The sequence below is a fragment of the Pleuronectes platessa genome, chromosome 2, assembly GCF_947347685.1.
Source record: "Pleuronectes platessa chromosome 2, fPlePla1.1, whole genome shotgun sequence".
Lineage (NCBI taxonomy): Eukaryota > Metazoa > Chordata > Actinopteri > Pleuronectiformes > Pleuronectidae > Pleuronectes > Pleuronectes platessa.
The window spans coordinates 27,370,856-27,398,506 of NC_070627.1; the positions used below are offsets into that span (position 1 = coordinate 27,370,856).

Genomic DNA, 27,651 nt, shown 5'->3' on the forward strand with positions numbered 1-27,651 from the left:
CAGAGGTTGATTAACTGACCCATTAAAAGTGTTCCTCGGGGGAAACCGGCTGCTCTCGCTGCGCATACAGCAAAGAAGTCATGTCTGAGCCCTCATTTGGTCAGCCTGCTGGTGGGTCTCGGATAGAAGCCAGGCTCTGTAATTCAGCCGCCCCAGACGAAGCTGTCAGGAAGGTCTCTGAAACGCCAATGAACAAGTGGAGAACCTGCCCGCCTTCATTCAAACTGCCACTGTCAATTAGCAGCAAAGAATTAGGAAAACAATAGCTCTTTCATAACTAGGAAGTTAACCGAGTCTAAGAATTTTCTGTGTGCTCTTAATACTAATTAGTGTTGGTCTGCATGAATCTGTGGAGGAGGTAGCATGAAAGTGCAGTGAAATCACAATGAGAACTGATGCAGCCGACTTAATAATTGCTGAATCTCAGCGCCTGGTTATATCTTGTTAACTCTTGGTAAGGCTGGAGACAAAGGGTGGTGGTCCTTTACTGTAAGGGCTCCACAACTGTGGCATAGCCTTGCTTCAGCAGTCAGACAAGCTACATCAGTGTGCTCTGATAAAACACATTTTTATAAAATGGCTTTCAATTAGATGTTTTATCTATTTTCTTCTGTACTAACTTGTTTGAACTTGTAATAGCATTTTTTTGGTCGATGACAGCACTTTGTAAATTGCTTCATCACTAAAGTTTACTATGATGGTTATGCTGTTGATTGTTTATTTTTTATTTTATTCACTGCTAAATAACATTGAATCAGTGTTAATTAATTGCTTTTTCAATATAGAAATGCATACATCCAGATTTTTGGTCAGCTGCGTTACTATGTTGTCCATCTATTGGATTGAACACTTTAAGGCAACATCTCAACTATTAAAAAAAAAAGCGCAGGTCGACCTAAATGCAGGAGGGAGGTGGATTAAAAAAGCTGAATTTATTGAAAATAAATATTTAAAACTAAGTTGCAGGCAAAGCAGGAAACAAACAAACAAACAAACTCAAACTGTAAAGGGTAAAAAGGTAGGATCAGGAATTCAAGCAGACAGGGACAAAGCGGACGACTCGACAAAGACAAGACAGAGGAGTTGACCTAAATACAAACTATCAAATAAAACAGGAAACAGAGAACAGAGAACTCAGGGTAGAACAACCAGACACACAACACAAATCCAAATAGAAGAAAAATGTCCGACAGCAAAAGTGTCCAACAAAAAATCCAAAAGCCCAGCATTATGACACCAGTGAAGTTTGTATTTTGGACCTCGTTGTATTGAGACTGATGAGGAATTAAAGGTAAAATAAACTGAGTGTGTTAGTAAGGTTTTGGGTCACCGCATGCATGCAGAACAATTTATCCTACAAGCCTGAAAGTACCACATGTGTCCTATGAAGGGCTATTTGGTAGTATAATAAGCATAGTAATAATAATAATAATAATACTAGTAATAATAGTAATAATAATTAACCAATGAAGCAGATAAACCCATCACAGAGACATAAAGTGGACTATGTTTTTAAACTTTATTGTGATTTTTGAGCATTTCTGAAACTGTCTTTGTTTGATAATTATGTTCAAAAGTTCCTCCACAAGTCCCACTGTCAACTCTGCCAGCCATTCACACTGCAGCTGAACATCTGCTCTAGCACTCAGCATTTTGTATTTGATTGACTCACATATTGGCATAAAAGAGAGAGAAAAAAAAATCTAATTTCAACTTTGGGAAGCTGTTCTTCCAGTTAGTGTGTTTTTGATCTGGTGATGGTTCATCAAGGATTGAGGCGAGCACATCCAGATGGTGCTGCCTGGAGTCTCATCCACAGCCCTGCTGCTGACGCTGATTCACAGCTTCCATTGCGGGAACTCCTGGCCGAACAAAACACAGCAACAAAACCTGAGCATGAAAGTCCTGTGATGGATTCAAGTTACACAACGTCAAGACTCACAAATGAGCTGGACTGAGGCTCAGGATTTAAATGTAGTTTAGCATTCACCGTTGAATACAGGCTGGCTATCAGGGGATTATTTGAATTTCTCAAGGATTTTAATCAAAGCAGGGCATGGATTCAAATGGCTCATAAGGATATTATGCTGACCAGAGTCCGATGATTAGTGTCAAGGCTGACCTGTGCTCCAAGTCTGCACAGCTAAACATCCATGTGCACCCGGTGTGCAGGGCCAGAGGATTTGACTAAACCAGGGGATGTTTGTGTGCTCTGTCTCAGTCCTGACATCATTTTACAGACACTATATAGGGTGATCAAGATTTAAGGGCATGTTGATTTAAAAAAAAGACACATTAATAGATAAAAGAATTTTGACTTTTCATTGAAAACTCCTGCCACTCGAAAAGTAACTGACACCTGGAACAACCATTTGTGTATAATCAGCCTGTATGATATGAAGCTATATGCCACATACCCACTGTTGTGGAGGGCATCTCCTCTAATCACATGCCTGCATGCTCTTTGGCTGTGTTGCAATGCTCGGAAGATGGTGGTTTCCCGTAGATTGCCAGGATAATTTGATGGGGCTCATCATCACAGTATATCCAGTGGCCATTGGTCAGCCTCCACATCAGTGGACCAATGCAGTGTCTCATCTTTGTACTTATTTTTGCCTTGCACTGCTTCTTTAACAATCCTCTCTGTGTGCCTGTCCTTCATGGTGCACATGAGAGCGACCTTACGGAGCTGTCTAGTGATATGAAAGACACCAACTTTGAGAATTCTAACTATTATTATATATAATCAAGACACTTTGGCTTCACTTTTACTGGCAAGTTCTCTATCTTGTCTATGGTACCAGGTGGATCATTCATTCGTTTCGTCCTCACACAGACTCATCATCTGGAAATCCCTCGCTCTGAACCCTGGGTTCCCCGACTCAGCCCTGTGCTCCCACCTCCCACTGGACTCAACCCTCACTCCCTCTTTGTTATTTCATTTCTAGTATTAGTGGATCTTGCACATTTTATGTACATTCACTTATTGATGTTGTTATTAAAACTGTTTAAATCCCCGAGTTTCTGTTTCTGCCTTCAAGAGTCGACAGAGATTTATGTTCAAATCTTGACAAAAATGTGTAAACGACATATCTGCTACTGTCTGCAATTTATTTTCTGTCCCTGCTGTCTCAGTTTTTCTGGGATGAGCCTGATAATTGAAATTAGACAAAATAAAAGCAGCAAGAATCAGCTGATATGGGGCTATTGTTTAAAAAGACAAGGGGTCAGGAGGCTTTTTATTTTTAAGATGATGTGAGAAATCCATTCACATATTTTAAAGTTTTATATTAATGAAGAAAAAGTGCATGTAGCATTTGTAAGCAGTGAAAATGAGTTCCATGCCGCTCACGGTTATATGATACATACATCTTCATTTTATACTTCCCATTTAAGAATAAAGGGGGGATTAAACAACAGACTGGCTGTGCTCCTGACTCAGCTGCCCCTGGAGTGAAACCATAAAAGCAGCACATGCACCTTGCTGTGTTTGCCATCTTTGAAAAATCAATAATATATTGCCTGGAATGAAGGGACAGTCAGGAATTTAACAAGGGTTACCAAAGTCACTGCTGATGCCTGGATACCTTTGTGGAAGATATCAAATGGGACAGCATGTGCTCCTGTTCTGAAAATGAAAGCTTCCAGCGCTTTGTCATTCTGCGGCACAGCTCTGGGGTGTTTGAACTTTCCTTTGTACCACAGTTCTCCGCTGATGCATCCAAACTTCTCCCCCTACAGACACGTACATTTAACATCTTTAAAGTTAAGTTGAATACAGACTCTCAGATGGTCTGTGTATTGTCATGCTATAAGCTGAGGTAAAAAAGCCTTTTTTGAGGGACAATAGCATCTTGAAAGATGCATGGCCTCTACAGACTTCCTGCATATATCTGCCTTCGACTCACTGACGAAAGGAGAACACTCTGCAGAGGGCACAGGAAGTTGTGGGACGCTGATTAGCTGCTAGGACAGATGGAGTTAGCTGTGTTTCCAGTGAAATCCTGCAGACTGCCCATAGCCTCGGTTCCCAGGGGCCTCGGTGGGGCTCTGGATCCGGGAGACACACTCTGAGAACATACCACAAGGCGGTTCCCTCTCACCACCACAGGTTCCAGGGACTACGACAATGACTTGACTGTATCTCCTGCTCCATACTTAGCAAAGAAAACATCTTTCCTGGTCAGAGGTCTCTCTTATGCATATGTTTTATCCATACAGTTCCCATGTGTGGCCTAGAGCAGAGGGCAACACAAAGAATGCCTTCATGTGTACACCATTTCAACAATTATTTTTCAGCCCTCTTTATGAAATCGCCTGCGAGTGTTGCTCTTTGGAGCAAATATTAACACTTTTGTTGTGGTCAAACAGCACTTTGTACAAGCGTCTGTCTTTCAAACAGACCCTGCTATACGAGGGATGGATGAAGACACAAAGTTCCCCCAGAATGGCTCTATTTGTCTCTTATCAAACATATATGAGTAAATCCATTGGGTTTTAAACTATTTTTGTGTTTTGTTTTTAAAGATCAACCAAATGTTGCACCCTTTCTGCTGAGATACTGTACTTGCAACCAACAGCTGAGGAATGTGAAATAAAGAACATGCTCCAAAGCAGGGGCATACATTGCTGCCTGTCTTTTTGACAATGCCACCATGGAGCACTTCAGGCTCCATTTAGACCTACAACGAACTGCGGACAGAGTTTTTCCTGCCAGCCCCTTCGTGACTTAACATAAAACTCTGGGTAATGTATGAACGTGAGAACACAGCAGAGGATCATGCCCAGGAATCACCGTGAGCGAGTAAGAGTGTTGATGACGTTTCTTATATGTGAAAGACAAGAAATTTCAAAACAAAAAGGATACGAATATCTCAAGATAAAAATGTGTGGCATACATGTCAGGACACCGACAACGATATCAAGAGAGGTTTTGGTGATAGCACCGACCCCCGTGTCAGTTTTACTGTGAAGAAAAAATGCGTAATCCCCGCAGCAGAATGAATGAAGATCCTTCCTCTGCCTGCTGCCCCACACCTCACCTGAATGCTGCAGAGATTTCTGTGATGCTGTGAGAGGAGAATCTCCTGATGAGTTGTTAATGTGTCAAACTCCAGGAAAGGTCCGGACCCAATGGTGTGGACATCCTCGGAGGTACATGCCTGAAAATGGCCAAAGACTCAAATATTATGATTATATATTAGGCTTTAAAATCTTTCTAACTTGAGGGAAAAAAAATTCTCCAACGCAAAGCTATTTTCGTTTGTTTTTCACTTAAAGTTTGTTTTACTGGTTTCGTTGGTCTTATGTCTTGTTTTCATTACATTGTCACAGCTATTGTCGGTGCTATTTTTTGACAGGCACTGGTTTTTGTGTTGTGTAAGTGCTATTCAAATAAAGGTAAGTTGATACACAAATATACAGATGAACCTGTCAGTTAGAGGCAGGTCTGTGTGTTTGAATAAACTTGGTTACCCCAGTGCTGTCAACAGCTCTTCCCCATCAGAACAAGCAGTTCCATTAGGAACCGAGGTCCTGTGAGAGGCTGCTGCATAAGCTGCTGTGAAAACACATGTTGAATACAACACTGCTTGTTTCCTTTGTCCCAGTGCTCAGGGATGTGTGCCTTGAATCAGTCCTTGTTACTCTTGAATTTTATTGGGTGATTCTTCATGAAAATGCACACAGCCTTTTTTAGGGTTTCACAGCCAATTCATAATGTTTGAAATTGTCTCAGATGCGCAGGCCTGCCAAGGCGGCCCCAGCAGACTACAGTGACATATGAGTAATGTATAAACTCAGTACGTAATGTAACACATGGTTGGCACTCTGCCTCAGGCTCGTGTCTCCAGCTCAGTGGACAGTCAGCCCATTCACAGGAGTGAGGGCCGATGGAACAAGGCCCAGATGCAACTTTTTTACATTGTGTGTGTTCCTGTAAGTGTGTATACACACAAAGTGGAACCACTTTTTACCTACAAAAAATACCAAAATAGTCCCAATGAAATCTTAGCCTCACAACAATGAGGTCTGTGAATTACCAAGAGTAATTTAAACACTGTTCCAGACTAATTCTAGACATCATATTTTAAAGGCCCTGAAAGCTCATGTTCTCAATCCTCCTCTGGCTGTGAGTCTTTAACAAAAAACAGTTACAATACCTTTAAATCATACAAATGTTTTATTTATTTGAAACTATGTTACAGTTTTCAACATTTATGAGAGTATTGAAATTAAATTGTCACCATCAGCATCATAATCAGGGGTCCTCAAACTGGGGTCTGGGGGCCTTGAAAGGTCCTTTAGTAGTTCCTTGGGGTCCATCGCAAAAAGATACAAAAATGTAATCTGTTAGCAGAACACTGACACAATGTATGTCTGTTTTGTTAAAGCACAAATCTTGTCAAATAAAGGTCTTGAGTTTGGTCTGGAAAATGTCTCAATGAAACTCGATCAAACATTTCTGTATTGTATTTGGTGAATTGACCTTTCATTTACTAATGAGCCAATTACCACATTCACTTTATTGTAAGCTAACTTGCTGACACATTAAAATGTCTTGTGTCTCATTAGTAATAATGAGCTCCCACTCTAAACCAGAGGAAATCTCAGTCACGTCTCTGTAATCCTGTTGAGATAACTCAAGTGTCTGTGCAGCGACATGAGCAGATGTTCTGTGTTTTACTGCTCCGGACCTGAGGACCTTCACTATGACCACCTGGGAATGCATTATGTCATCTGAAAAACCCATTTTTAATCATCATGTTTAAATGTCCTGGAGCAAAGACGTCACATCAACATGTTTTGAATTTACAGCTACCACTAACAGCCCTTTATTGTAATGGTATGAGCAAAATGAGACAGATGTTTTTTGTGCAGGCATCTCACATCACTTGCATCCATCAGGGATGACATGGGACAGCTCTACTAATTTCACACACCATTACGAGGAACTTAGACAAACCGTGGCCCGGGGGACCGGTCAGGAAGAGACGATTTGCCCCATTTGGTTTCATTGTAAAACGCCAAACTCCCAAGCAGTTTGAGAAAACGGGACATGCAGAATGCAAAGTACTCTGGGGACTTGGCGTTGTGCTGTCTGGGGAAAAGAAAAATTGATGCAGTGACACATGCTGGTGTAATAACATGACGTGTGGTGCTAACAGCAGCAGCTTGAAGCAGACATGTTCTTTTTTCTTCCCTGCAGATCCTGCTGGATGCTCCGTGGCAGGGCGGAGGTGTAGCGCTGGAGGCCAGCTCATGTGGATCTGCTGTCCATATGGGAAGAGATCGTTTGTCCTATTTTAAACCCGATCGCTGCTTCCATCAGACGACCTCCTGGAGTGAGGAAAAAACAATGGTGCACTGTCGAAATTCAGCGGGACTGCTGATTGGGTTGACATTTACTGAGTTCAAGGGCTACTCATTAGTATAGGTTTAATCATTAAATGATGGAAGAAAAAACAAAGGCAGAGAGAGGATTTTTTTACAAGTAAGATAAAATGGTGTGGCTTAATTTGAGAACCAATTTTAACAAATTGTTATACTGTACTCAGTGCGTTAGACTATGTATCTACCTATTAATTCAACAAACGTATGTCTGTACTGTATGTGGAATGGGTATATTTGGAACCATTCAACTAATCGACTTCACACTTGCCATGTCTGTTTTAAATTCCCTGAGGATGTGGTTTGTGTTTGTCCAGTAAAGGCAAAGCATTTATTTTGTTGTTGCAATGCTTTATACTGAGCGGCATTACAGGGTTTTTATTTTGAAAAGCTGTAAACTCTGAAAATTGCATCAATTGTTTAACAGACCTCTGAAATAGCCACATGCACACAAAAGATGACAAAAATGTATTAAATAAATCTTTCAAAGTTACATATATACCATACACCTGAACAGTAATGATTCATTTTATAAAAATCATCGACCTTAAAATCTTCTCTACAAATAAACCAGTGAGGATGAACCCAAGGTTTTCAAACTTCACTCTGCACGAGAGACTGTTAATAAAAAGCGCTGCACACAAACATTAAAAAGTGACAGTGTATTGTTGAACTGTTGAGGAGGACTCACTAATGATAAGAAATCATTCTGAAGGAGCTCTGGAGCATCAACACAGGACATGAGAACAGATGCTGAACCGGTCGGTTTAGAACGGGAAGGGGGAGTAGTACATTCAAATAAATGGATGAGGATTTTGTAAACTGTGGAGGAGTTTTCCAAAGCAAACAGGATAATATGTGACATTTACACAGCTTGTCCAACAGCATAACTTACTGATCTTCCTTCTAATTCGAGGTAAAGGTGGGAGTATAATGACATGATGAACTGTTCCACATTGCAGCGGAGTGTTGTTTTTCCTGAAGCAGGGCGCCTCGCTGAGAGGAAAAACAGCTGACTCTACTCCAGGGGCTGGTTTGGTTTTCTTATGTTTAAAAGCTGGCTTTGTCCACTGGCTTAGCACAGACACAACAAAGGGAAACGACAACAGAGGCCTTGGGTGTTCGTTTTCCTTGAAGGTGCCGTCATCAGGACAGGAATGCACCGAGGACAGGAATGTGTCCCGCTGCCAGCATTGGATGTTAGATCCACGTTGCTGTAGCCTGTCTTTGGAAGCACAAGGGTTAACAGTGTGAAGGAACATTTGAGGCGACGTGCAGCTCTTGGTGTGAGAGTTTCTAAGTCGGAAACTTCTGGTCTGTAATGCCGTGACTGTGGTTTTCTGCTGCAGTGTAGAGGGTTGAAGACACAGAAAGCCAATTTGGAGCAAAGCATAATTTGGATGCCTCCTTCGAATCGAGCAACATCCCCTGGAAGCAAAGCTCCCTGCCGAGCGCCTGCTGGTAGCCAATGCATATTTCATGAAATCAGGAGCTGATTAACTGGATGGGTGCAAATAATTGCGTTCAACAAAACAATCACCTCAATATGAAGTAACGTCAGTGTTTTGGCTTAAAAAAAGATGGAATAAAGCTTTAAATAATACATGACCACACACCCTATAAGGTCTATGCGTTTCTATTAATTTGTATTTTTCAATCTGTAGGGAAAGGGAAGTAATGACAGTGACTGCACCATGTAGAAACTGAATAAGCTTTGTGTGTCTTTTTACTGTAAGGAGAAACGTCAGACTTGCTCCACAACTTTGCTACATCTGCGTTTAATGGGTCATTTCTTTAAAGCTTCAATAAACAATGTTTTTATTTTAACAAGGGAGTCAAAAGTAAATCTAAACACAGAGACCCTTTCCCTCAATATTACAGGGCTGGATTAACCCAATATGTTGCCCTTGGGCAAAAATGAGATGCCACTTTTATGTTTATGCAAATTGGTATTCTCCAGATATAAACATAATATTTTGTATAAATGACCACAGATGTTCTGGAGTATTTAGAATTGGTTTACTCCATCAAACTTTCACTCTCATCTGTTTTCTATGGCAGTTTTGCCTTGAAACAAGTAAAAAAAAAAAGACACAAAGCTAGCAACCAGGTGTGCCAGTGTAGCAGAGGAGCTTTTAGTAAACGAGGTTAGAAAGTAAATGTGAATGTGGTGGACAGAAACACATGTAGCTCTTTGCTATACACTTTAACCAATTCCACATTACGCAGCTCACAAATTATAAATACTGTCTATGTCCATGATATACCTTGCATCAATGAACAAATCATACACAGTTTTTTTAACAATTATTTTACTGTTTTACCTGAAACTGACAAAGATGAATCATTCCAATTTACTGTTGAGTTCCCTTCTCGCTTGTTTATTTCTCAGCAATCAACAGCAAACTATTAATCTGAGCATGCAGTGATAAAAGTCTTTAGCATCCTGTTGACTGGCCCAGGCAGCGGTCAGAACACACGTCTGCTCTCTGTTCATGCTAATCTGTCCAAGCACAGTGCTGCCAAACAAGACCGCCAGTAACCAAGACAAGCTGACACCTTGGCAAACACAGTCCAGGCATTATGCTGCTTCTTTTCCTAAGTTGGCAAATTTGATTCCCCCAAGATAGGTTCAGATTTGGTTTGATGAGTCAGTGTTTTTATTCTATCCAAGAGGAAGGTTTCACTCAGTTTTATACGAAACAACAACCTGGGGGCCTAAAGGTGATGGAGGCGTAATGCTTTATTTTATAAGTGCTCATGTAAGTAGCAGGTATGATTTAAGCAGCGCTTTAATGCCAGTGCACGTGCAGCACATTCTCAGACAGAGATGAAACACGGGCAGTGCATGTGTGCGCAGGCACATACAGATGGAACGCAGCATGTGTTAGATCGCTGTGGGGTTTACCTGAGTCTTTGAAAGTCTTGATTCAGGCATTTATTATTGTTATAAAACACTCCACTGACAGTGTGCTTTGCATTTCCTTATAAAAAGACCCTTGGTTAGTGGACCTAGCTTTAAGAGAATCAGCGGTGTGGGGCAGGGCAGCTCTGTCCCCTACAGTGCCGGCCTAATGGAGATTCCAGAGCACAGCACCACCCATTTCCCCTTCTCTCTCTCTTCAGAGTTCACTTTTGTCCTGCAAATCACTGCTCTGTATCCCTCAGATAACCTGGCAGACTGAGGCCCATGTGAAGGTCACTCCTCTCCTATGAAATGGACGAGTGCACCAGAGACAGTTTTCTCTTTGTACAGGAGTCGGTGTGTTTCTGTGCTGTTGGCAAAATGAGTGAGTGCCGGTGCGCTGATGCTTTGACCAGGTATTCACGTCTCCTGTAAATCGTTAACTACAGAGGATGTACATTCTGTGGACTATCAGAGCTCTGCAGGAGATGAGAATTGGCAGTTGAGCCGATTCCAAAAGTCGAATGCAACATGCTGAACATATCATAGTTGTTCACAGAGAGGAGGCAGACATGTCTGAGGCTTTTAGTCTACCAGTTGCTCAGTGATTAGGGAAAAAACTGCTCAGAATATTCTAGTTATACGCTCAGTACACATTCCCAACTGAATACAGTTAGTCTGGAAGTAATTTCATGTATTTATTCACCTGAATGTTTTAGCCAATAAGACATTTACTGAATCGAGAACATTCCAGACAATAAATTTCACCATAGTTGATTTCCTCGTATAGTTAAATAAAAGGCTACCATGAAGAACATTGCATTATGATACCACCACCTACCACAATGCATTATAGACTGTGTTCCATTGTGAAAATAACTGTTGTGAAACACAGCATATGTAAAAGGATAGGGTGTGCACATAATTTGCATGCTAATCGTTTCACCTGCAGCCAGACAGGATATTCTGTGACCCGTGTGTGACCTGCTCGGCACATGGAGGTGGTATGTGTGTGTGGCCAACCCCGTGTAATGAGAGGCCGGCGTCATTAGATGGCTAATGTGCCTGTGTCTGTTTTCTGCTGCTCAGTCAAACAAAATAGGAAAATACTGTAACAGGACTTTAGCCAGTTAGACTCTGAATCACAAGGCGAAAACAAACATTACCAGACAGGACAAAGAGATGTGGTTTGTGTGGCAGTAAAGGTCCCAGTTGGCCTCAAGCTAAGTGCTGGATCAGGCTGGATCTTCAAATGGCACAGGAAGCTCTCTCATCCCACACCTTTGTGAACTGAGTCACTCATTATGCAGCAAAAGCACAGAGGTCAGTAAGTGAGCTCCTCTCTCGAGCTCTGTTTTCATTCCTCACAAAGCTATCTCCTTTGCACGTACACATGACAACACTATGAATGACTCCGAGGAGAGAGCGAAGGTGTGCGCCCGTTATCCCCATTCGACCAATTCATCAACCAACTCTATTTACCCCATTACACTTTGTCACATCCATGCATCTTAAGAGGGATGAAGGAAGCCATTTATACCTATCAATTCAAGTGTCCAGTTGTAAGGTGTTGCCTGATCATGAGCTAGCTGGCTACAGTCATACTGCTACTTCCACTGCTGCAGTTATCCTTTTTCTGGCCATGCTTATGAATAGCTTCAGGCTCATTACCACGGCTCTCCTAGACTGGAGGGATAAGCTGATTTACATGCCAAGAGGGGTTGCAATCAGAGTTGTGATGTGGTGTGTGGAGAAGCATTTATCAAGTGTGGACTAAATGAGACTGTATTGAAAAGCATCTGGATTTTATCTTAGTGTCAGACGATATTTTGCAAACAGCAGACAGACAGGTGGTGAACAAAGCAGAGCACTGTTCACCACAAGCAGCTAAAGAGTCTGATATTATCCTTTATTTAAACCAAAAGGTAAAACAGAGTGAATATTACAATACATGTGGTCCGGTGAGCGGATACATGACTATCATGAATCATAACGTTGCTCTGTGTTTGCTGGATGTGCGAATATGCAACTGTTTCTTCATTAATTCAACCAAAGGTGAGTTCATGTTCAAAACTTGTTTCCATTGCCCCCAAGTGACAAAAAAATAAATCAAAATGATTACCTCTGCCAAGGAGGTTTTGTTTCCACTCCCTTCTATTTGTTAGTTAGTCTTTTGTTTGATTTGTGAAAAAGATTGTATAAAACTACCAAATGGATTTCCTCATACATTGGTGGGCAGATGAGACATGGGTTAAGAAATAATGCATTCAAACCACATCTCTTTGTCCTGTCTGGTAAGATCCAGCTAATTTAAATGGGTTTTCATTGGGTGACTGTTGGGTGGTATGCGTTCTACTGGGTGTTATTTGTTTATGTGTTTGTTGGTTTGTTTGTGAGCATAGGCCGAGGAAGAACCCATCAACATGTTGGCATGGATCCAGACAAAGCAGCAGATCCAGGCAATGTTTGTTATTTTAAATAAAATTTGATTGATTGATTTTACTTTCTTTACATTTCAACATTATAAGATAGGTTTTTTTGAAATTTATTTTAATTCCCCAAGGAATAAATCATGGATCTTTATGAAAAATATACGATATAATCCGGATTGATGCTTATGAGTGTGTGCATTTCTAAAGAAAAATCTGGATGTAGAGAATTTAAATAGAAAACTATATAGATAGAAACTTAAGGGTACTACTGGGCCTTGGTGGAGGTATCACCTTTACTGAGATACATTTCTACAGCTTCCAAAAGCAAGTTTTATGAAAGTTCCATCAGACTCAGCATCTAAACATATGCATTAAAAGGTGATCAATATTTTTTCAATATAATCATTTCATGATATGATGTATAAACCACCTGGAATATACCTTCTGAATGTTCTTTACCCACAATTCCTCTGCCAACAGTGTGCCCAGCTCATTAAACAAAGGAACTGATACTTCTGTCGGCCGTGACGTGTTGTTTTCTGTTAACTGTGATCACAGTCTGGAGAATGCAGCCAGGATACAGCTTGTGTACTTCCAGAACTTTTTATTCAGGAGATAACGTTTACCTCAGCGGCTCGAATGACAAAGATGTGATTAACTTCAAGTACATCTTGCACATGCACAACATGATCTCACTTTCCTCCGGTTCCAGCTGGAGCTGGTGAGGATGGTGACAGCAGTCTAAGTTTGGGCCAAAACTGGGAACACAGGTTATCTTCAGATTGTTCCATGCTTAACTTTTCTTATATGTGTACTGAACTGACACCCGCCCTAAGCGAGCATTCTACAGATATGTGAAACTGATACAGTAATGATACATTCATTTTTGAGACCCCATACCGAGCCAGTCTTCAGTGAACCATACAAGAGGGACAGCAGTGAGTCTTGAGCCAGATGCTCCCTAGTGATCCCACACATGAAGCCTGTATCCCTGAGGCCACCCTGGCTATTTCAAAGCCTTGTATGCGTGTGATGGCTTTCCCCGGAGATCGCACTGGGATTCCACAAATCTCACCCATGTGTTGTCGAGTCTCACTCTGTATTTTATAGTGGGGCTGAGTCTGATCTTGCTATGCACATGCAAAACCCAAATTTGTTCACTACGCCATGGCAACCCCTCTCTGATGGTATTATCTCACACTGTGTCATTAGTGCGATTTCAAACTAAAATTGCAGGTAACTCCTGGGAGCCGTGCTGTGACAGCAAATATAATTTTTGTAAGGCAGCTAGCCCTCAGTATAGTGGATTAAATAAGACACGTAGGCCTACAAGCAGGTTCTGACATGTCCTTCCACTGACCCAGCCCTGAACACTCTGAATCTGAGTCCTCTCTATTGTTTTACCTCATCTCTCGTCTCTGGCCGAAAGCTGGCCCACTCCCCTGGCTGTGGTCTTATCTGCGATCAGGGCTGATATGTTTATCCCAGCACCGACCACCACTTCACCCGAGGCCCATGCAGCTTCTCATTAGGACCTTTCTGCAGGCTGCTGGGTGGGATCCAGACTGGCGCTCAGGTCACTGCGCTCCAACATGATGAGTGAGTCCATTTAAACCCCGAGCATTCTACAATTTATCCCAAACAGAAGTCACCCTCCCCAAGCTGTTTGAACTCAGACGTCTTCTGAAGGAGCTGCATTGTGCCTGATTTACGATGGCCTCCAAAGGGTCCACTTCAAAACGGAGGGAGGGTGTTGTGAAAGTGAGACACAGGGTCGTTCTGAAGTCGTAAAGTCACTCTGCCATTTGCGGTTACGGGGTCAAGATCCCTCCAAAAGGTGGACACATATTAAAATAACTGAGGATGAATAATTCTTCACTACATGTGAATGCAGAGACATAGATCATCAGCCCTCCATGGAGTAGTGTTCAGTGAGGGATCAAACGGATAATTAAAAGCAGACCTGTAGTTGGGTTTTAGTCTTTGTGGGCCGTAGAGATAGCCTATGGCCTCACGCATGGGCTGCAACTGGCAGAGGCAGACAGCAGCATGACTAATGATGTGAGCACAAGGCTTTTGTTTAGCCACGGTCATGGCCTTCCATTTATGAGGTACATGCAAGATCCTTAAAACTACCGCAGTGGACAGCAGCTTACGTTTACCCTGGGGGCTGAGGACATGGCTCTAAAGGAAATATAAGAGAGAGCAGTAGCACCATGACCCTGGCGACATGACAGTATACTGATATAAGCTCTATGTGACTTTAAGGTAGTTGACCACAGTGGTGTGTGTGGAATTTAATGGACAAAAAAACGAAATTTAATATAATTAAGCATAACCACTGGAAACAGGCTGAATAGCTTGGCTTTATGAAAAATGTCTAATTGACTACAAATATTAACTCACGGTTGAACCATTGTATCAATTTCTTAGAGGCCAAACTGTTGCAGAGACTCTTGTAAGTTCACTGCGTCCTTAGTCTAGTAGACCACCCGGAGCTTCACACAGCTCAGGGGATTTCACCATCTTATCTGGCAGCTGTATCTGGATTGTTGTTTCCAGGCTGAAACCAGTGGTCGGTCTGATCACCAGCTAGCTCGGGTTTGTGCCAACACATCACGTGATTTTTTGCTTAAGTTCAAATATCTTAACTCAAGTGAGTGAAGCCGTCTGCCACACCTGGCATGACTGATGTGTAATGTTTATTTGTGCCTTTGCATTGACTTTGTGTGTGATCTCAATATCTCAAAAATGCACTTTACGTCTGTTGTGAATCCACCATAAGCCCCTTGAGTGGACTGCTCTTGAAGTCAATTAATGCTGCTGCACACTAAAGAAGAAGAAGAAGAATCACGTGAGATTCTGTGAGATTTCCAGTCTCTGGAATCGCAACAATTAACTTGTTTCCTACAAGCGGCAAGTGTGTGTTCTTACGTTCAGAATCATCTGTTTGTGTGTGTTCTGTTAAATCTTTCTATATGGCTGTGTCTCCCATGGTTTAAATAACGGTCCAGAGTTGGAAATCCTGTGTAATTTGCTGTAATTTAAAAAAAAGTATATTCTGTTACATTCTGTTATAGGCTGCATCTTATGTTTGCCTTACTCAGATTGTGCATGAGCTTTAAATGCTGTTTTCAACCATAACTTTGGTCTTCATAGGAACTTATGAATATACAAATACATTTTTTTTTTTTAACCTAAGATTTGTATGGCAGTTTGAAAGTTCTTCTGATCTTGTGGAGTGTGAGGCGTGGGCCGGCCCTGCGGTGCAGCCTGCCCTTCATCATGAATCATGATTGGATCTCCTCCGGAGTCTCCAGCAGGGAAACCTCAGCTCGGACCTCCTCTTCCGCCGGTCTGGCTGCCAGCAGCGCTGCGATGCTCACTAGGTTCCCACTGACATCGCTCCGAGGACGGACAGCAGGCGTCTCTCCAGCCCGGTACTGCGCGCAGCACAAGGTAACAAACACCGCTACCGTGCCCGCAGCTGGCTCTCTGTTGTGAACCGGACTCCGTGTTCGCCTGCTTGAAAACACGAACTCGTTGGTGCTGTGGGGAGAACTGTAAGAGTCATTTTTACTTTGAGTTACTGTTTCAAACTTTGCCTGCTCAGTCCTGTGCTCAGAGTTGAAGAGGAGAAGTGCTTCCAGTGATCAGGTGGAGGAGGTGACAGGTAGCAGAACTTTTGTGCACAACAGGAGAGTTGTTAATGCCCCTGTTTGCACACATATCTGTCCAAAGCTAGAAAAAAAAATACTTTTTATTGTTTATAAAGGTTATTGTAATATTGGTGTTGTTGCTTCCAGCTTGTCAACAGCACACAGCATAACTGCATCTCCTCTCTCTCCCTGTGTGGATGTGTGTCCCTGCCTGTTTTCCACACTGAGTCTTTTGTGTAGACTCAGAAAAGTTGTTCTGCCACAGTTTGTTTTAAACGAATCCTCTCCTTTTTGTGCACGTTGGCAGAGCTTACTTACATCAGGGACTGTTTAGACCTCAGCTTTGTCTGTGTGTGCGTGTGCGTGTGTGTGTGTGTGTGTGTGTTTAGAGAAAATAAGAGAGGAATCCCCCCATTCCTCACTGCTCTGGGAAACACCAGGCGGCTCAATACTTCTCTGTTTGCATTCTGTTCCAGCCACACCTTGCCAACTTTTATTATGTGTGATGCAGTAATGATGCATGTCACTTTCCTTGAGAGCAGTGCAACGTTGTTCACTTCTCAGGTTGGAAACGTTAGCAGACCTCGGGGGCAGGCAGGGGCCGGTTGTCCCCTCAGGTAGACTGTCACAGCAGCTCCAACTCTGAGAATTAAAGGTCTAGAGCCAAAAAAGGTGAACTATTCCAACTGTCCTTCTTCATTCACTACATGTTGTGGTTCAGACTCTTTGGCTCTGACATATCAAAACCAGTCTCTCTTGTTAGAATAATCAACTCCACACCAAAAGCCTTTTATAGAGCTTGTGAAGATTTTTGTGGTCTAACACAGTTTTTTACACCTTCATTCTCCAACATATCAATGAGGCTATGAAATGTGTTGTGTACATTATTATCAGTGGGCAAATGATTAAAGCTGTATAAATGTGCAGTTTATATACAGCTTAATGTTTATGAGAGTGGAAAATATTACCAAAAACAAACCTGAGTCTTTTCAAATTAAACACTTCTTAACAACAGTAATGACACGATACATACATGTATACTTTTTTATTGTTTTGGTGGATGTTAAGTGTGGAGCTTTTATAAACAGTCTATGATGCATAAGTGAAGTTAGAAAAACATTGTGGACCTGGTTAATCTGCTACGAAGCAGAAGCGTCCATGATCAACCAGTTCTTTTGTTGCACAGATTCCCTAGTCTACATTTTTCATAAAATTAAACTGAATTTCCTTTATTACTGTTTATATGGTGGTTTATATGTAAGTTTGAATGATTTACTGAACTGCTGTTAGTTTTTTATTCATCGCACCTCGGCTTTTTCAGAGGTTTTTAGAGCAGGTTTACTGACGTCTACAAAGTGGCGTCAAATCCTGCACTTCTTGAATATCGGCTCAGCTGGAGTTTGATGTGGGGGTGTGTGTTTACTTGAGGAAGGGACCTGCAGGGAAGTCAGCATGTGTTGCTCAACCTGGTTAATGTTACATTAGATTCGTTCAAAAGGGGGGGGGGGGGGGGGGGCATTTTGTAAATATTGTCACATTTCTTCACATTCATACCTGCACAGAGCAGCAAGACATCTGTGTCAAATTTGAGGTTTTGATTCTAAAGTAGATTTTATTTACACAATTAGCAATAGATTTTTTCATATAATTAATTAATAATCCTCTTTGATTTCTACTTTCTGTTGGTGAACTGATCTTATGAACACATCCAGAACGTGAACTGTGTGAATCCAATTCCATTGAGTCTGAAACTGCAATGCTTATTAAACACATCATTTACAGCAAGAAACAGTAGTCAAAGGAGACTGTGCCCTTTGGTCTGTGCTCCGCTAATTGCTTCCATAAAGTGTATTTAGTTCCCAGCAAAGCTCAACTGCTGAAGCATTACAAAGCTTCCCCTTCATGTTCAGTATCTGAACTGGACACACTGGATTGTTACAGAGTTTTTTTGGAGATATGCGCGGATGTGGTAGATATTTAAATCTTGAGCCGATTCTAGGTTTCATGATGACAGTCTCCATAATGATGCTAAACAGTACTGCATTGGATGTTAATGATGAGATGTAGTCTTAATGTTAGGATAACTATGAGGCTGTTTGCATTGGACTCTTTTGTGCTCAACTATGGAGCCAGATGTTGGGCTGCTTTCATTTTGAGAACTAAGCCTCTGTCTGCCTGTCTGTCTCTTCCTGTCTCCTATTTCTTACAGTTGAGGTGATTCAGACGAGCAGAATGTGCCAGAATCCTTGAAGACGGACTGAAGGCCTTGGATGATACCAGATCTCCTTTGATTGTTGTTCGTACACCAGGTGCCATGGCCTGTCTCGTAAGAGCTGAAGTAGCACTGCTGAGGTGTGCGTTGCTTTTTCTCTACGTGAGTGTCTGCTTGTGTCAGCTTGACTGCACTGGCGTGGACTGTCCCCTGCTGGACAACTGTATTGAAGAGGCGCTGGAGAGTGGCAGCTGTTGCACTTCATGCTTACAGAAAGGATGCACATGCGAGGGTTACCAATACTATGATTGTGTCAATGCTGGATTCAAGAATGGCAAAGTGCCAGAGGGAGATTCTTACTTTGTGGACTACGGCAGCACAGAGTGCTCCTGCCCTGCTGGAGGAGGCCGGATCATGTGCCACTTCATCAGCTGTCCAGAAATGCCACCGAACTGCATCGATATTTCAGAGCCTGCAGATGGCTGCATGCAGTGCGAACGCATCGGGTGTTCCCATAGCGGGCAAAAGTACGAGGCTGGACACTCCTTCCACGTTGACCCCTGCCGGGTCTGCCACTGCCCCAACGAAGGGGGAGAGCTGATCTGCTACCCTGTGCCTGACTGTGATCCAAAGGAAGACCATAAGCCCATGTTAGCTGAGACCACAGAGGAGGACACAGGCAGCAGGCGTGACGTACACCCCTACAAGTACGACCAACAAGGCCACACCGATCAGCTCTCAACACCTTACCACCTCCTGCCTAATGGAAATCTTCCTCTCTTCAAACCATCAACATTTGGTAAGGAGGAGCCAGAAGACTATGATTATGGTCCTACAGACCTTCCAGAGACCTACCCTCAATCTCTGGCCTTCCCCACCCAGTTGTTCTCCTCAGACAAGGTCATACCTATGTCTGGAGGCTCTGACACGCCTGAGAGACCCTCTTTCATTCCGAGTTTTGACAGACCAAACAAGCTGGAGCTGAGAGAGCGATATGGGGTCCGTGACCATCCTGCATACAAAGAGGAAGTGACAGATGATCCCCTGGGAGAACCGCAGAGCACTGTCAGGCCACATATGTATGAGGACACCACTACTTCTTGGCAGCCCTCACAAGGTCTGACAAGTGTGCAGAGTATCTCATTCAGTGATCAGAATACACAGACAGAATCAGAGAATCTATCGCATGCACACAGGAGATTTGGGAGTGACGACTTACCACTGAACCATAGATTTGAGGTTAAAAAACACCCGGAGTACACTGGAATGAGTTCGAAGAGTCCAATACAGAATCAGAGACGCTCTGAGACTCAGACGCATCACCAAGATGCATTAGATAGGGTTATGCCCATAGGTTCAAACGGTCACATCAATGATAGTCATCCAGTCAGAGCTACCGAGATTCAATCCAATCAACAGAGACGATCAGATGACGTGAAATTTCCAATGTACACAGTCAAAAGTCCAATCCGTCCCTGGGGAAGTTCACATGGTCGAAAGGAATTCCAGGGTACAGTCGCACCGGACAGTGAGGAAGGGACTAAAGCAGAAGAAGGAGAAGGAGAGGAAAAAGAAAAAGAAAAAGAAAAAGAAAAAGAAAAAGAAAAGATAACTTTTCAGAGTGTAACTGAGGCTGGAGGAAAGAATGTGCCCTACAGGACAAACTCAGCACAAGAGGAGAAAAGCCATGAAGAGTTTGAGAGCAGCGACTCGACCAGCAGGCACAAGAAGATTACACCCAAGCCCAGCACCATCTCCCCCAGGGGGCCGGAGTACCATACAACCCCTATGGCCCGTTATCTCACATCCACCACCACGCAGCTGCCGGTTGGGGTCAGTCTTAATGAGAGCAGCGAGCCAGGTCAAAGGCTATTTGACCTTCACAGTGAAGACGTGGAGGAGGTGAAGGAGGGGGAGGAAGAGGAGGAGGGGAAGAACGATCGGCCTGTTTTACTCAACATACCTGATGAAGGTAAGTGTAAAGATGCTTTCACACCAGGAGCATCACGCTCAGTTCACACTCAGTTCAAACAAGCTTTTCTTTTCATTTACTCATTTTGAATCAAAGACCGTTATTCATGATATGATGGTTAGATTACAATTGACTCATCCATGCATGGTAGTTTTCGAGTTACAACTCAAGTAATGTTGCCAGACATTTCCCAGTAGTTTCCCAAAGTAGTTATTACACCTGGCTGACTTTGAAATATGGACAAATCAAAAATGCAAACAATTATTTCCGACCTACGTCTACACTGCTGTACCTACCTCTGCTTCTTCAGTTGTGGAAGAAAACATGTCAGGATGCTGTCCATTGTTGACGGCCTCGGGTAAAATGCATAAAAAATTATATTCCAGAGGCATCATGGAGCACAACATCATCATTTTATTTGTTACAAAGCAATAAGTTGATAAATGACCCTGCCAGGTTTTTTGGGGTATTTTTTTTGTATTTTGAGTAATATTTTGTTGTTCTGCTTGTGTACACTCACATTTCAACATAAATGTAAGTGGTGCGATATTGAGACTTTATATGGTTCAAACAAGGGCACATATTGCGTATCAACCCATGTGTAAAACCATGATGTATCATAGGGTCTTGGATATATTTAAATGAAGGTATATTATGGACAACTCAACAAAAACATAACAAAGGGTGTCAGACAGTGATTCAAAAGTAAGAATAACAGATCGCTCAAACTTGTATAAACATGTATTAATTGTTAATTTGGCCACTAGATGGCAGTCAGATAAACAGCTGTAGCATGACAACCAAAGAGTTAGCAAATAGTTACTATATGTGTCTCGCTCGCTCAGCTGATTCACAGATACACAGTTCAGGATCAACTGCAGGAAAATAAAAACTGAACTACATTTGTAACCGAAGACACTTGATGGGACTTGACTAAAATAGATGCATGATTTCCTCATTCCATATTTTAAAGCCTGGAAAAGCTGCAAAAAATGACACTAATCATGACGCTGCATACTTAGATTTTCCATATTAATGCTGTTAGATTGGATTCTGGGTCAGTGCCATCTTTCTGAACTTGTTATTTTCAGTAATGCTGTGTGGGTGAACTCTTACTAACTTTAATGTCAGTGCACAGACCTTCTTAAATAAGCAACTTTTCCCAGCGTGTTTTATGATAATGTTGGATTTTGAAGACTGGAGTGTTAAAGTTTCAGAGGTTCCAGGAAGGAGCAGTCTGAGATCCGCCCACGCTGGAGGCTCAGAAGTGCAGAGAGTTACTTGGAAATATTTTTTGACAGCTGCATCAATTTGGGTCAAATCTGTGGTTCCGTGTAAAGTTGTTCCATGTTCATCAGATTCCGTCCTTTGATAAAAGGCAGGTAGTGTATGAAGGGTTTTCACAATTTTTGAAACTATTAAACCTTTTTCTTTTATGCATTGCTTTAGTTGCAAGAGTTATTTCTGCGATGCAGTCTAACAAGAATTTTCTTTAATTTGTTCTTAAGAAGTTTTCTAAGAAATATCTACCTCACATTCATGTCACGATCTTAAACTGCTGAAAGCTTCGCATATGTGTTATAATATTGAGCCAATCGTGTTGCTCTTAAGTATGAGATGAATGAAAAACTAAAGACGGCGCTACACCGGACTCAAACCGTAAAAAAAAGTTGTTATAATTGGTTTTGTTAGCAGTGAACATAAATTACCGCAAAAACATTACATGGGATACAGTTACACATTCAGTGAAAGCTTTGCTTGGAGAAAGTGAAGAAAAAATTGTTTGATTTGAGCTTTAGTCAAAAACACAGAAGAGAGAGGGGGAAGGAAAGAGTGAAGGAAGGTGCACAGAGTTATCTGTATGTAGAGACTCATTGGAAACACAGCCCTGCAGGTGAACCCTCAGCTGAGCATCTGTGGATCTGAGCCTGACGGACACATCAAGACTGGACATGCCGGTTCAGATCAATGAATAATATTTGGATTCAGGCCCCGCTCGGAGTGGTGTAGTGCTGTTGGATCTCCTGAGCCCTCTCTCATCTCAGATCAGAAATAAACCTGGTTTTCAGAATTAAGAGGCTTCACTTGGATGGAACCTTTTAATTAAAAGCTGAATCAGTCAAACTATACAACAAGTGACTCATTTAATATTTAAACACCAGTGTGTAAAACCTAAAGATGGGTGACTATTTTTGTGACAAATTATTCTCCTTCTCAACATGTGTTTTAAAGGTGATAGATTTTGCAGTATAGACCAAATACTATGTGTGTGTTCTCCTCTGAACCATTTCCAACTTGTCTGTCTTTTATATGACAAAAATAATAAAATAATAGGGTACTTTAAATCTTATAATACAACTGTAGAATGAAAAGTATAAATTATTATTTTCTACAAGCATCTCAGTTGTCAAGCGAGCGTAAGAGTAGATTCTGTTCTTACATAGGAACAAATCCAAGATAAGAAAACATTGGTGAATGTCAGAATCTTATTAAAAACTGCGTAATTGGGGTTTATGAAGAAGTTTCCTTTTTGGAACGGCTGGTGAATGAGGCCCAATTCTCCCCTCCCTGTCCTGTTATAAACACCAGGCAAGGCCATATGTCATGAGCGTATGGAAGGAGTGGTGACACTCACCAGTCTCTAGGTATCTGAGCGGGAACATAAATATTGAGCCCCGGCAGTGAACATCCTCTCACAGCAGTCACCGCCATCGCTCACCCAGCGAACAAGGCCTCGCCACTGTTTTTACTGCACAGTGCCTCAGCTCTCCCAGAGGAGACAGGCGGACGGACGGACAGGCTTGAGTTAGGATTCGGCAGTAAATTGTCTCTGGCCTCCAGCCTTCAGCTTGTTTTATTTCAGAGGTGGGTCTTAGATTGAAAGATTTTCATTTGAAAGATTTAGAATCTATATTTTATTGTATTTTACTGCCCCTCAGTGTCAACATCGTGAGTGCTTCTGTGATATCTGCTTCTTGGATTTATAGAGGGTTTTTCATCTTCAAAATCACATGGGTTGGGGGGGATTTGTCACCGTTCATGATAAATACTCATTTCCTCTACTTCTTTAAAAGAAATTGGAAAAGCACAATTCACCTGTACAGATGTATCAGAAATACATTTTTTAAATCAGCTCATGTAAAATCTGTCATTAGCCGGAAGTACACAGTAGAACGTGTGAGAGAGTTCTACACTCTGATTGTAGAGTGAAGCAAAAGGAGTGTTTATTTAGCTGAAAATGTCAATATACTAACAATTGTTCTGAATAGGAAAAACAGGCCATTGCTCTTTAAATGTAATAGCTATTAGTTATTTGATCCATTGTGGATGCATACGAAATGACCGTGTGCAACATGAGGCATTAGCAGTTCCAGATGTTGGTGCCCCGGGGGCCTCTATATGCAATACACACTTACACTGTACACTCTAGTTACTAAGGCTGTTTCAGCAATACTCACATGTTGGGGCTTCAAGCTTCAGTTTGAATTACAAACAAATATTTGTCGGGGGAGCAGAGAGAGATTAAGACTAAAGCTGGACGTAAATTGTTTACTTCTGCAAGAGAACACAACCACATGCCTTGAAGGCTTCAATTGAAAAGCTGCAGTTTCACTTTGAATGTGGTGATGTCTCACAATTCCGAACCTCGTCGTGGTTCGGTTGCTTTAACTTTTAAGGTGGCGGCACAGATACAAGCAAATCAGATGACCATAACACAAACACAGGTCCTGCCTGACACAGAGGAGTTGCTGTATCTGGCATGTCCTTATCTGGTTCTTTATTGTAAGCGTTCTTTTCCTTTTGGAATACTTGGACAGCTATCATGGCATGTTAACACGACAGCTATGTTGTTTGTCTGAAGGGGGGAACTATGATTGGATGTTGTAATTACGGTGATCGTATCAGCACCAAGTGTCAGGCATGTCCACTGTCAAGCAGTTAATCCAGACCCTTGACTTTTGCGACATCGTGAAGCAAAGATAGGAAAGAGAAAGGTGCATGCCAGCATTATGCTTATACCAGGAATTTAATTATTGTAGGTCAGCCCTTTAATTTGGACTCCTCACTAATACTGTCATCAGTACCCGCAGAAGTGACTTCGACATGCAGCCCATGGAGGCGTCTGATGGCTAAAATGAGTGACAGAATTCATTTCAGGGAGGGTGTTGTCATCTCTGATCTCCATCTCAAATCATGGGAAATATAATGGTAAATGGTCTGTATTTGTATATTTCTAGTCTTGATGAGATCTCAAAGCTCAGAGCCACAGTCGCCTTCCGATGCTGTTTTAAACTCCAGAGCTTGTCTTGTTCTTTCAGATAGCTGTCAGCTGTCAGTACAGGACCTGCTAGTAGCTCATTCATCATTCTCATAGTATCATGTTGCCAGAATGTAAAGGGCTTATCTCGGTTTTGAATGATCTTGATCATAGAGTTCAATCAACGTCTAACGCAGTTTACACAATGCATCTTATAATGTATCTGAACCATTGTAAATGCAGGACCCAACGCAGCACTGTTGTATTGAATCACAGATTGTACAGCTGTTGTTTTACACAGTGTGTCCGGCCCTCCAGTAAAATCACGTTTGACATACATGCTCAACACATTTAATCAAAGGGCTTTTTAAATAGAGCATGTGGATGATAAATTATCTATTAGGACTTCTTAATCTATTAGGAGGCTGGTGTTAATCAATTAATCCTTTAATGACATAATGTAATTACATAATCACTGTGTGCCTGCCCGCTTTGATTTATTATGAGGCTGTATGCACATTGATACATGAGGAGAAACCTCTGTTCAGCGCTGGAGGATCAAGACCTGATCCAAAAGCTTCATCCCAAAAATGACACATTGCTTTGTGTTGTGGAGCCTCAGCAGGAGGAAGGGTTTAGAGGGAGTTATCTATCAGTTCGTCACAGAGCTGACTCATCATCTCGGAGCAGCACTGGCAAAGCTCTATGTAGGATTTGTCAACTCTTAAACATCTTAATAGAAACCTCCCAATGTTTTCCTGAAGCTGGCCTTGGGTTTATCTTTCAGACGACAATCGACAAAGTGTGTCTCGCAGGTAACAGCTACAGCTACCTGCTTATAGTTTACTCAGTGACTCTTTTTGACGTTTTTATAAAGTCGCACTGAAATATATTTTTTGTCTTTATACCTTTGGGCATATACCATACTTTTATTGTTTCAGGATGTTGAAAAATTGAATCATTACTTATTAATGGTTGCTTAGATAGAAGTAGAACTGCGACAGTTAGAAAAATCATACTTTCTCTTCCTGCTAGGTTCAAACTGGTTTACAATAAAGCAACAACAGTCATTATAGGTTATTTTATTTGTACCCGTAGATGGATTTGTTCAGATCAACAGGAAATTAATCAGCATTTCTAGTCTGATAATTGATTAATAGTACTTTTTTAATCCAAACAGTTTAACGTTTTACAGTTGTAGCTTCTTTTATTGTAAATGTACCTTATACCATAGTCAATTTGATATTTTGGGGTTTTAGACAGTTTCTTACACAGTACAAGACATCTGATGAGTAAATCTTTAGCTTTTTCATATGTATTCACCTGCATTTTTCATATTTCATTCGGTGTATAGACCAAGCAATTAATTGAAGAATTGAAAAAATAATCCGCAGAATAATTGACTAATCATTAGAGGAAGCCCTCCTTTTGCTTACTTTGAGTGATTCCTTTCTCCCATGTGACAAATTAAAGGGAGACTGTCTGAGAGATCAGCAGCGTGTTGCACCACCTGTGTGTAAGTCATTGCTTAATGTCAGCGTGCTGAGGAATTATATGTTTACATTGGGATGAAATGGGTCAAACTGTAAAAGTGACAGTGTAGGTTTAAGATAAACATCGAACAGGGATATATCATTGATCACAGCGTCGGTTGCAGCAGGTGTATACACATCACCACAGGACACAATGAGACATGTGCACATTGGTCAGAGTATCCTGGCACTTTTCTGGGGAGGGGGGATGAAGATTTGGTGATCTATTTAAGGGGTCTTTTGGCCTCTTTCTCATTTAAATCAGGAGAGATTTAAGGAGAAACTAATGAGAAAGTAAAAATGGAATGAAAATTAAATTATTGTAATCGAAATAGACTTTGGTGTAAACCCTCCCTTACACTGTTGGTTCTGATTAGGGATGGAGTGTGGAGTTGGGACTAATATGATGGGCTTCTGGATGACTGGTGCAGATGACCTGTTCTAAGTTGAGGTGGTGAAGGAGTGGAGGTGGGTCACTCAGAAATTGCAGAGACGAACTGACAGCTGAATGACTGGAGAAAGAAAGAACATTATACACTAAAACACCTAATGTATGATTGGCCCAAGGAGACCGTGTCAGGTTGGGATTGGATGAAAAGAGAATGCGCTGGTGGAACCTAAAGCAGTATTTCTATATCTTTAGAATATGGAAATACCAACTACCAGTAGATAGTTAGCAGGTGTTAGTGGCCACCAGCAGATGACCGGGACATAACTTCAGTTGTGCACCTTAGCGTCAAGTCTTTTGGCCTTGTGATCAATGATACAGGCCAACATTAAGGGTACAGTGAGGCTAAAGGTAAATCTGACTGACTACTGGCTTGTATGGCAGTGCTATGAAAGCCACGTCACCCACGTCACCCTCAGGTATTTTTGCCCTTTAGCTTGTGAAATCGGTTCTTGCAATATGAAGGGTTGACAAAATATTCCACTTTCCATGAGAGTTGTGTTCTCATTCCGGTCACACATACATAACCATGGTTCCAGTCATACTAGTGTTGCCGGCATGCCTACTTGAGCCCAAACTCCATTCCAGTAGGTGGATATCGCTCCTGCAGTATGCACAGTCGATGCGTACAGGCAGCGCACTCACAAATTTCTGGCAGCACACAGACGTCCGCATAGGGGTCAGCGTGTACCCAAGCAGACATGGGTGGATTACATACTTTACGTCACGAGAACTATAGCTGACCAAAGTGGACAAAATATGAATTTGCCACACAGGGCGTTATAATAAATGGCACTCAGCCGGTCAGATATCCTTAAACAGTCTGTCAGGGTGATCGAGTGGC

The 27,651-nt window shown here is 41.9% G+C and overlaps 2 protein-coding genes across 3 annotated transcripts in view; both read left to right on the forward strand.

Moving 5' to 3' along the window:
- The window catches only part of hdac11 (histone deacetylase 11), a 47,311-nt gene extending 39,527 nt beyond the window's left edge, over positions 1–7,784 (forward strand). Inside the window, exon 11 of the mRNA XM_053439818.1 lies at positions 7,208–7,784. Coding sequence (XP_053295793.1) covers positions 7,208–7,435 — 228 coding nt within the window. The 3' untranslated portion in view covers positions 7,436–7,784. The remainder of the gene's footprint in view (positions 1–7,207) is intronic.
- An 8,307-nt stretch (positions 7,785–16,091) lies between these two features.
- Positions 16,092–27,651, forward strand: part of fbln2 (fibulin 2) — a 72,448-nt gene continuing 60,888 nt past the window's right edge. Inside the window, exons 1-2 of one of the 2 annotated variants that reach the window (XM_053438339.1) lie at positions 16,092–16,185; positions 18,595–20,569. In XM_053438339.1, the coding sequence (XP_053294314.1) occupies positions 18,700–20,569 (1,870 nt within the window). In that variant the 5' untranslated portion in view covers positions 16,092–16,185; positions 18,595–18,699. Of the gene's footprint in view, positions 16,290–18,594; positions 20,570–27,651 lie in introns of both variants that reach the window. The other variant, XM_053438344.1, reaches the window with a different exon arrangement.